This window comes from Primulina huaijiensis, chromosome 16 (assembly GCF_012295235.1).
Source record: "Primulina huaijiensis isolate GDHJ02 chromosome 16, ASM1229523v2, whole genome shotgun sequence".
NCBI lineage: Eukaryota > Viridiplantae > Streptophyta > Magnoliopsida > Lamiales > Gesneriaceae > Primulina > Primulina huaijiensis.
The window spans coordinates 20,082,688-20,093,353 of NC_133321.1; the positions used below are offsets into that span (position 1 = coordinate 20,082,688).

The 10,666-nt window shown below is 36.5% G+C and overlaps 1 protein-coding gene across 4 annotated transcripts; it reads right to left on the minus strand.

Annotated features, from left to right (window-relative positions):
* Positions 1–4,757: 4,757 nt before the first annotated feature.
* LOC140961636 (cysteine--tRNA ligase, chloroplastic/mitochondrial) lies at positions 4,758–10,279 on the minus strand. Of its 4 annotated transcripts, none has more exons than XM_073420284.1 (9): positions 9,853–10,279; positions 8,830–8,893; positions 8,404–8,565; positions 8,066–8,236; positions 7,274–7,555; positions 6,997–7,122; positions 6,175–6,378; positions 5,771–5,872; positions 4,758–5,254 (listed from the first exon to the last, which is right to left on the minus strand). In XM_073420284.1, the coding sequence occupies exons 1-9, from the start codon at positions 10,215–10,217 to the stop codon at positions 5,021–5,023; spliced, it is 1,710 nt and encodes a 569-aa protein (XP_073276385.1). In that variant the 5' UTR covers positions 10,218–10,279; the 3' UTR covers positions 4,758–5,020. The 4 variants fall into 4 exon arrangements, with proteins under 4 accessions (XP_073276385.1, XP_073276386.1, XP_073276389.1 ...); XM_073420285.1 differs by having other exon boundaries at positions 8,830–8,897; positions 9,853–10,079; XM_073420288.1 differs by having other exon boundaries at positions 8,404–8,597; positions 8,830–8,897; positions 9,853–10,079.
* Between the last annotated feature and the right edge of the window lie 387 nt (positions 10,280–10,666).

The window sequence follows — 10,666 nt, forward strand, 5'->3', positions numbered from 1 at the left end:
CGTTCGAACCAAGCTCGCGGGGCTTGCTTGAGCCCATATATAGCTTTATTCAGTTTGCACACTAGATTAGAGGTATGACTTGAGACTTCGAACCCTGGTGGTTGATGCATATACACAAGCTCAGTAAGTTGACCGTGTAGAAAGGCATTATTGACATCAACTTGTTGAATTCGCCAGCCTTTAGAAACAGCCACAGACAGAACGAGTCTGATGGTGGTAGGTTTCACAACCGGACTGAATGTTTCTTTGTAATCAAGCCCTGGAGTCTGAGAGTAGCACTTTGCGACAAGCCGGGCTTTATATCGAGCAACAGAGCCATCAGGATTTGTTTTGAGTTTAAAAACCCATTTACACCCAATGATAGGTAAATGTGATGGTGGTGCTACAAGAGTCCATGTATGATTCTGCATTAGTGCTTGATATTCAACTTCCATAGCTTTTCGCCATTCAGGATGTGAGCAGGCCTCTTGAAATGAGGATGGCTCCCAGAAACTGGAATGTATAGATAAGTGAACTTTTGGTTTGAAAATCCCATCCTTGGAACGAGTCACCATCGGGTGAAGATTCAATGGAGTATGCGCAGGTGTGATGACTTGAGGAGAAGGTGATGGTGAAGAAATTATTTGTTCAGGGGATGAAGAAACACGAGATGAAGTTGCTGGTGTATTATCAGATTGAGCAGAGGACTTCTGAGGTGAAGAGTCATTGAGTGGAGACGCTAGAGATGCTGAGGTAAAAGAGGCTGGAACTTTTGGCAAATACAGAAATGAACGAGAAGAGGTTTGAGGTATGGAAGTGGTACTAGAACCATCAAGATGTTTCTGGAAAGGAAAACTTTGCTCATGAAATTTGACATGCCTTGAAATGAAGACACGACCAGTGGTACTAATGCATTTATACCCTTTGTGTTTGTCACTATAGCCAAGAAACGTACACGGGATGGAGCAGAAGTCAAGTTTATGAGGATTATAGTCACGAAGGCATGGAAAACAAAGGCATCCAAATGTTTTAAGATAAGAGTAATCTGGTGACTTTTTGAAGAGGCACTGAAGAGGAATAAGCCCCTGAAGAGCAACTGTAGGCAATCGATTGATGAGGTAAACAGCCGTGGAAAAAGCATCATCCCAAAAATGTAACGGCATGGAAGCATGAGCTAAAAGAGACAAACCAGTGTCGACTATGTGACGATGTTTTCGTTCAATGACACCATTTTGTTTTGATGTATGAGGACAGGAAACTCTATGTGTTATCCCATATGTTTGAAGTAATGAACTTAAGGATTGATACTCCCCACCCCAGTCAGATTGAACAGCTTTGATTTTATTGTTGAGTTGTAGTTCCACATGGTTTTTGAAGTGAGAAAAAACTTGAACAACTTCTGATTTGAATTTAAGAAAGTATATCCATGTGAATCGACTAAAGGCATCGACAAAACTGACATAATACTTGAAACCATTGCGTGAAGGAGTGTGTGCAGGACCCCAAACATCGGAGAAAACAAGTTCAAGAGGCTTTGAAAATTCTGTTTGTGAATTAGGAAAAGGGAGTCTATGACTTTTGCCAAGTTCACAAGCTTCACATAATTTCATAACAGCAGTTCTTGGAATCGACAAATTACATTTGTATAAAATTTGCTTAACAATAGGAAGGGGTGGATGTCCTAATCTATAGTGCCACTGGTCCAAAATGGATGGAGAGTCCTTGATTGAATGCTGGTGAGGAATAGTAGATGAGGCTAAAATTGTGGAGTGAAGGCATGTGGGTCGTGGAGAGGTGGCTGGAAGAGGAGTCCCAAGAGTGAACTTGTATAAACCTTCATGCAAAATTCCGCGGAGAAGAACAGCTTGCGTGGCTAGATCCTTTATAAGACAAAAAGAAGGATAAAACTCAAAAAAGACATTATTATCATGAGCAAACTTGCTAACACTTAGAAGATTTTTAGTAATACGAGGGACACGGAGTAAGTTATTTAATATAAAGGGGCGAGAGGAAGAAGAACGAAATTTAGAATCACCAACATGAGATATAGGCAGACCTGCATCATTTCCAATATGAACCTTACCACCTCCAGTGTACTCGGAGCCAATTGCGAGATTTCCAAGATTGTTTGTAACATGATGAGAAGCACCTGAATCTGGAAACCACCAATCATCCTCGGCAGATTCTGAGGTAGCAGTGGCTAAAGCTGCGGATGGATAGATTGGTGAAGGAGGTCGTGGATGACCTTGGTGCGGTGAAGGCAAAAATCCCTGTGATGGTGGCCGAGAAGAACTTGCAGGTTTAGGAACAAATTCAGCATCAAACCTGTAATAGCAAATTTCTGCTAAATAGCCCGCAATCCCACAAATTTGATAGATAGATCGGCCATTATTATTGTTCCAAAAACGTCGTCCTCCTCGAGTATTCCTTCCTCGACCTCGACCACGACCACGGGAATAGAATCCACGAGGTGAAGAGAAATTCTCAGGCTTTTTCTGTGGAGGGAGTGTAGCTATGTTCACTGAATGAGGTAGAGTGTCATTGCTAGTGTTATGCAATTCCAGACGTCCTTCATGAGTGAGAAGGAGAGCAGCAACTTCTGAGAATGATAAAGTATCAACCCTTGATGTTACATGAACTACGACAGAATCATATTCGAAGCCTACTCCGCTGAGGATATAAAGGATTTGATCGTCCTCACTGATGGAATGACCACATGCTGCTAAAATATCCATGAGGTGTTTCATTTTGCTCAGATAATCTTTCATACTCTGATTTCCTTTCTTCAAGGTCTGCAACTGTAGTTTATATTGCATTACTTTCGCCTTCGATCTTGAGGCAAATAAGCGTGAGACCCGAAGCCAGAGTTGAGAGGACGTGGTACACCCAATCATTTGGCTTTGAACAGCTTCTGTCATAGACGATAAGAGGAAGGAAAACAGGAGCTGATCTTGTCTATTCCAGTTAATGATTTTAAGATCGCTAGTAATAGTGGTGCCATCTTCAGAAATCTCATTGGAAGGGATGGGGGGGTCTGCTAGAATGAAATCCTCCAATCCCAAGCCACGAATTCCAGCAAGAACTTGAAGATGCCATAGAAGGAAGTTATCGTCACTTAGCTTAACGGAATTAATCTGATTGGCTGGGTTAATAGACAAAAAGGTTGGAACAGTTGCTGCCACCTCGGTGAGGATGGGCGAAGCACTGCCGGTGCTGGCGTTAGCCATGGTGAGGCTCTGATACCAACTTAGAAAAGTAGATGAAGGGGAAAAACAATACAGGTGTGAAACATTTCTTCTCTGCTTTTCATTTACACTTTGATAACTTATTTATACAGATGAATCAAGCTACCAGCTATTGACACGTGAAATCTTATCCGCATTCTGTTACAACCGATTCAACAATAAATTCTTCTAGATTGATCCTAATGCTTACTGGACCCATAATATATGGGCTTGTCATTTATCACATTTGGGTGTCTTCAAGATCATGCGCTTTAACTGCGATCACAAAAGAAGTACCGAAGAAGACGGATAATACCAACATCAGAAGGTCGATTAAACTGATAATGTTTGAGCGATGGGGAAAAGCATTTTCAGATTGGTAACTGCTAAAATAACATTTTCATCCCTTCCTTCTGCAATCTTCAGCTGTGCGGTTGATTCAGATTAATGAATGAATGAGCAATTAAGTGGCAATCAGGCACAAACTGATAATTACTCCCAGAAGTTGAATGTTCTTTTGCCCCCCAAAAAATCATAATTTAATTTAATGTTTATGTTATAAATATTTAATTAATTATATTGCCAAACGGCCAATTGAGTACATCTTTGATAATTTTCACAAGACACTGTAATGTAGTTAAAACAATATAATATTATTATTTTTATATTTTTGTGCAACATTATTAGAAAAATAAATATGAATTCTAATGTTCATATAAAATAGCAACATATCAACTGGATCAAGTGGATTCTAAGACATAGATAAACATGTGCTATATAATATGATAAGTTAAATATAAATAAGATGTAGGATATTATATTTAATGTTTGATATGATTTTAATAAGAGTGATTAAATTTATATATTAGATTGTAATGATAAAATTAACTTTATCATAATAAATTTTATAATTTCAAAGTTGTTTCTTGAGTTCATAATTATCTGTTCATAATAAATTTTGTAATTTCAAAATCGCGTTACAATTTAAATATAATTTTAAAAAATTTATTTGATAATTTAAATATCATTTTATTTTTATAAATTTATGGCAAAAAAGAAAGAAAAATAAAAAAAATAATTATGTAATTTATTAAATTTAAAACTACATGTGACACTTATAAAACAAAAAAAGTACTCAAAAAATTTGAAAAACAATAAACTAATATTGGTTATTTTCTAAAAAACCAAAATTACTACAATTAACAAATTAAAAATCCAACGTGTTCAAAATCGGGTTTCCATATCAAACATAGGGTTTAGGATTTTTATAAATTGAGGGCAATTAAATCATTTGTGGTGTATTTTACTATTAAATTAAAATTATCACACCTAATAGAAATGATATTTTATCTTTGTATAAAATTATTTATCACAGGCCCATGATATTATCATGAGCTTTCTAAAAAGGTACCAAACGTGAGATAAAGATGATTATTTATCAATCTATCTCTTATCCAGTGTATCAAACTATGTCTAATTAGATTATTTTCCAAATAATGATATTATTAAGAAGAATAACAACGAGTTATTCAAAGTAATAAAAAAAAATGATGATGATGATTTAAAAATAACAATAATAAGAATTGTATCATTAATACATGTGCAAAACTGGATAGAGAGAGAGAACTTTTGATGGTTTGCTCTTTGTCCTGATTTTTCACATCAAGCGCAAATCCAATGTTAAGAAGAAAAGGCAGTAAACTTCTTCCTAGAAAACAGCCCCACACAAACTCGAACATATTTTAAATTGTGAATTTGTATCCTCCATCGTGGATTTCAATCAAAGTATAATTCTGAAACTGATTTCGCAAGGGTGCTCAGCTTCCAGTAAATTGTTCTTGCAAGGCCAGAGGAATGGTCGGTCTCCATGATGTGCCTTCTGGGTTGTCCATCAGTGTAATGCCCACAGCTGCCAAATCCTTTCTAATCGCATCTGATTTTTCATACTCTTTATTTTTTCTGGCTTCATTCCTCTCTTCCATCTTCTGCAAAACTTCATCTTCAGTCAACTTTGATCGCTTCAGAGCATAATTCCTCAGCTGCTGCAATGCCTGGAATATGCATAAAAACTTACTAAAATCACATTCCTTTACACCAACAATAAAGAAAATTATGAATCTGACAGCAAGACATGAAGTTTGGAAACTGAGTAACAAATTAATAGCTAAACGTGAAGAAACAAAATGGTAAGAATTGATATCACTTTACGAAAGCAAATCCAATAAATTTATGCAGCAGAAGTGGTTCAATATCAAAAGGTCATGAAACAGAATTCCAAGACCATTGAGAAAGATATTCCTATTAGTCTTGAATCTTAATTAGACTGCATACAACCAGTATTCACAGAATATAAAAGGACGACAAGGAACTCTTGATCTGAGAGCAATGACTACATGCAAGCATGACATGAAATTGTACAACTTACTCACAGCTCCACAGGTACATACTTTTTAGAAAACCAGGACTCGCCATCAGCTGCAAACAAGTACATCCTCCCCCTGCCCCCTCTGTGTGTGTGCAAAATGAGAATGATTGTGGGAATAGGGCGGAAAAAAAGCTCATTTTACCTCAGAGTAGCTATCAGGCAAAAGCCCCAAAATAGTAAGTACACTTCTAATTGTCTTTTCTAAAGTTGCAAGTGACTCTATTCTTAACTCTTGTTTCTTTCCCTGCAGAAAGAAGCCCACGGGTCACAACTGTCCGGTTCAAATTTCCAATAATGTATTAAATGACTTTGCCACAGTAAAAAAGGAAACGGAAATTAATTCATATATGACAATGGAGCTTTACCACTGAATGAGCTATTAAAAATGCAAGCCATATGTACCATCTTACTATTGATGCCAATATTTAATCAAATATCTAGTGCAGGACATATTTGAACTCAAGGAGGTAAAAGCATTGAGTAAAAACATGGAGCCTGTGAAACTACATCAAAAATTAAAATTGCTTCCAGATTCGAATAAAGCACCTTACGAGTATGCAGGAGATCATTGATGGTTTTCAATGGTTCAGACATAGCAGCCAATGCTACAGGTGTGTGAAGATCATCTGACATTGATGTCAAACACTCATCATGGAATTTGTTGATGCAAATTGTTGTTGCTGTTGGAATGGAGTCCTTCAAACCAGCTAGGTCATGCTGGATGAGGACATTCTCACAATCATGCAATGTCTGCAGTCAGAACAAACTCATGGTTGAAAATCTCTCACAAACAAAAAATGCACAGTTTCATAGCAATTTAATATCCGAGATGAGTAAAAGGTGGACTTTCTTCGTAATTGCATCGAGTATAAAACAAGTGGAAAGTGAATTTTGGTAAAAGTTTCTAAAGCACTTCGTGTTTTGAAAAATTATAGCTTTAATTTTCTTTGGATCAAGTAACACACTTCCCTGGTTGCATGGAGAACCACCATATGTGAAAAGTGAATGTTGGTAAAAGTTTCTAAAGCACTTCGTGTTTTGCAAAATTATAGCTTTAATTTTCTTTGGATCAAGTAACACACTTCCCTGGTTGCATGGAGAACCACCATATGTGAACTAGGTATGCTCTGTCGCACTAGTGGCAACCTTGAGTTTCCAGGCATAATATTTCTCAAAATTTTAAGGCACAATGCACACACCAAACTGCTTAAAACATCAGAATGACCAGACCAGAAAACACATCAGAAACCATACCACTGCAGAAGATAAAAGCTTATAATGGGAAAAATGAAGAGCTTGTTGATTGCACAAATGAACAAAAAAATAGAATCTACATCAATCCTAATGATGTATTGAGGACTACTGAACCTGATAAATATAAAAAACACGGTCAGAAGCACTTTCAAGCTGCATGTCAGAATAATTGATTGGGGAACGATAGTGAGTGCCCATTAAGAAAAGCCTTAAAGCCAGTGGATGATAAAGCTCTATGACCTGAAATTAAAACCAAAAAAATCAAATTATCTACATTCATAAGCAGACACTCAATTGTGTACACTCACAAACTAACATTTCTCAAAAGTGAACACCAATAGTAAGTGTGCCAGAGAAAGAAAAGGTTGGAACCATATATTAATACTTGCACCTGTCTGATAGTGAAAAAGTTCCCAAGAGACTTTGACATTTTCTCAGAGTCGATGGTCACAAATCCATTGTGTATCCAATAGCTAACATTACTTTGATGGCATGCAGCACAACTTTGTGCAATCTCATTTTCATGATGGGGAAAAATGAGATCCATTCCACCACCATGTATGTCAAAAGAATAGCCCAAGTAAGTAGCACTCATAGCACTGCATTCTATATGCCATCCAGGTCTTCCAGGACCCCATGGACTCTCCCAAAAAGGTTCACCCTCCTTTGATGACTGCATAAAAAGGAAAATCATAATCTTGAAACCAAATAAAATCTAAAGGCTACAAATTTTCTCCAATTACACAAAACACAATGGTCTTATTCCCTATTAGCATTTAGATGGCATATACGCAATAAAAACCAGTTCGCTAAATAATAACCTCTCCCACCTTCAGATTTGACCTCAACGACATCCCTTCAAATATGTGTGAGAACATCGAGGTAAATCCGTAAATTCACTGTCGACATATTAATTGGCAAAAAATATGAAGCTCAAGGCCTTTTAGAACTTTGTGGTGTCTCCTAAATTGTAATGTCCAGAAAACTTGTCATTATCACCCATAACATTAAATAATTGATAAAGCTGATAAACTTAAAGAGCATAATTTAGAAACTGCTCTTGTCAATGGACAGGGACATCTCTTTTTCAAAGAAATGAGATGTTTAATTGTAATTCAAGTCACAAGAAGCTGCTTTTGTGCGGATGTAGAAATGCATTTGAACTCTAAAGTTAAGGAATTACTTTCCATAAAGCAAAGTCAGCTGGGTTCTTCTTCCTTGAGTCTACCGCTACCCGCTCACCAGCCCTGTTATCTTCCAATCTACGCCCTGATAATTGTCCATACTCGGGAAATTTGTCAACAGAAAAGTAAACATCCCCACCGATAGTATATGCACACCCATTCTCAAGTATCTGTAAGAAGAGAATGAAAGCATGTTAGGTCACCACTTAAAGCTCAACAAAAATCCCATCCACATTTAATTTATCAGAAGAAATTATCGTGACCATACTGCATTAGGATATACTATTATCATTGACCAAAACAGAAAGATCAACACGAATAAATATCAGTATAGCACCTGTTCAATCATGCCAATGATTTGCGAAATGTGTTCAGAGACACGAGGTTCCACTGAAGGAGGAAGGCAGTTAAGAGAAGTCATATCAAGATGAAATTCATCGCAGTATCGTCTACTTAACTTGATAGGATCCTCACACAATTCATTTGCTCTGATAATGATCTACAGAATTTGAAAATGCGGGCTCAGCTATCCTGTCATAAATATGTAAGAAGCAGTTGGTATTTCTTAACAAACAAATTTGGTTGTTCCCCCCCCCAAAAATGCTCCAAAAAGAATAAAATTCAGCAATTGCTACAAAAAATTAAAATTGTTTCACCACCATTTTACCCTAAGAATAGTTTTTGCAAGCACATGAAATGTAAAAAAAGGTATATAGAAATGAATAGCTTCATGGTTCAATTTTCTAAGAATGCCAGAGCGTACCTTATCATCGACATCAGTGAAATTGCGGACATAGTTGATCTCATAACCCAAATACTTGAGGTATCTGCCTAATTTCGAAAGTTAGAACATAAGTAAAAAATTAACACAATACTAAATATTGACAAATGCACCCATCAATAAGCAGGAAGACTCAACAAAACAGCAATTCAATAAGTGCAAAAATAATCATGAAGCAGAGCTTAAACCATTTTGACTTAGGCTTGGACTACGCAAAAAACTTTGTAACTAAAGCAACTCATTTCGCAGACAAACATCGATAACTAAATAATGTTGACTTCAACTGTTTTCTAATTTTTTTTTTCACTTTTTTAACTGTCCTTCAGATCTACCACCCATCATTTCTCATAAGCAAAGGAAGATTTCCACGCTATTGTCACAAATAAAAAAAATTTTGACATCTTCTAGAAACTCCTTACATGTTAGATTTTATTCGTTCTCAGCAGATAGCAGAGATGAACCGGAGAGTCACCTCTGAAATGGAATAATTTTATCAAAATGGGTAATGTTTGAGAAAATGCTTTGATTCTCCCAAAATAAAACCAAATATATATCACAATTATCCAATATAATGTCTCAAAACTCTAATTTCTCTCAGTTTTTTTAGAGGAAGAAACTATCGTATTCCTCATGTGTGTCTATATATACACACTGACACTCACACACAAACACGGATAACATTAAAAATTAGAACTTAGATACCTCTGTTGCACCCCCAGCCCAGGCCCAGGGTCCGCAGCCACTGGGTGTGCCTAAGTAGATAGCTGGCAACGAGTTATATTTGGCATAGCTTAATTTAACAAGGTTTCCAATTAGAATTCAGAAATGACATTAGAAAACAAAAGGTCTTCTGATTTTTTGGGCTACTGATAACCAATGGATAATGAAGAGCCCCATACTGTGCTCGATAATACGAGCACCAAACATCTCAAGTAATCATGTCGTCATTTACTTTTCATTGATCCAAATAAAAATCTTAATTTACACCCAAACAGAAGAATGTACCGGTAGAGAACGTCAAAAGCAACGTAAACACGGGCGTGGCCAATGTGACTGAGATCATAAGCGGTGATGCCACAGACATACATCCCGACTTTACCCTCAACTTTAGGCTTAAACAATTCATTCCGCTTGGTCATTGTATTGAACAGACGCAGTTCCTTCAATAGCAAATCATTATCTTTCTCAGAATCACGACTAATTTCCCCACTCGAAGTGGTCAATGAATGACGAGCATTGCAGCAACTAATTGGGAGAAAAAAACGGAAGCGTGAGTGGAAATTGATTTTAGAGTGGATGGATTTTGATGCGAAGCCTCTGCGGAGGCCCAGGGGAAGCAAAGGTTTGCAGTATTTCAAGAGAGAAGCCATTGGAGTGGCTAGACGTTATCCAGAGTCCTTTTGGGGCGTCGGTTTGGAGGAGACAATTTCGTGGCTCTATATATGCTTGTCGGATTCGGATCAATCCAGAACCATTTAAACCGGTTGAATTACATTAATATCGTATTGCTTAAAAAAAATATATTTAATTTTTGTTTCTTATATGATTTTTTTTTCTTTTTTTTTTTTTGGGAAAATGTATGAATCCTTGTGTACATGTGCAGTTATTATTATTATTAGATACAAAAGGAGTGAATCAAAAATAAAAGAGCATCCACACCAGCTAGCTTCTCTATCCAAAATGTGTAATTTAGGGTAAAACTACATTATTAAATTTAGATATCCACTTTTCACTACACAGTACTACATCAGCTGCCCTATAATTTATCATGTATTTATATTTTATTATTATTATTATTTTTCTCTCCATATTTTTATTA

What these genes read in the sequence shown, in the direction of transcription:
- LOC140961636 (XM_073420284.1), bottom strand. Translation starts at nt 10,217, where the DNA reads ATGGCTTCTCTCTTGAAATACTGCAAACCTTTGCTTCCCCTGGGCCTC. An exon ending in ACTTTTTCACTATCAGACAG is followed by an intron (nt 7,123 to 7,273) that starts GTGCAAGTATTA and finishes TTTTAATTTCAG; the next exon opens with GTCATAGAGCTTTATCATCC. An exon ending in GTGTTTTTTATATTTATCAG is followed by an intron (nt 6,379 to 6,996) that starts GTTCAGTAGTCC and finishes TTCTGACTGCAG; the next exon opens with ACATTGCATGATTGTGAGAA.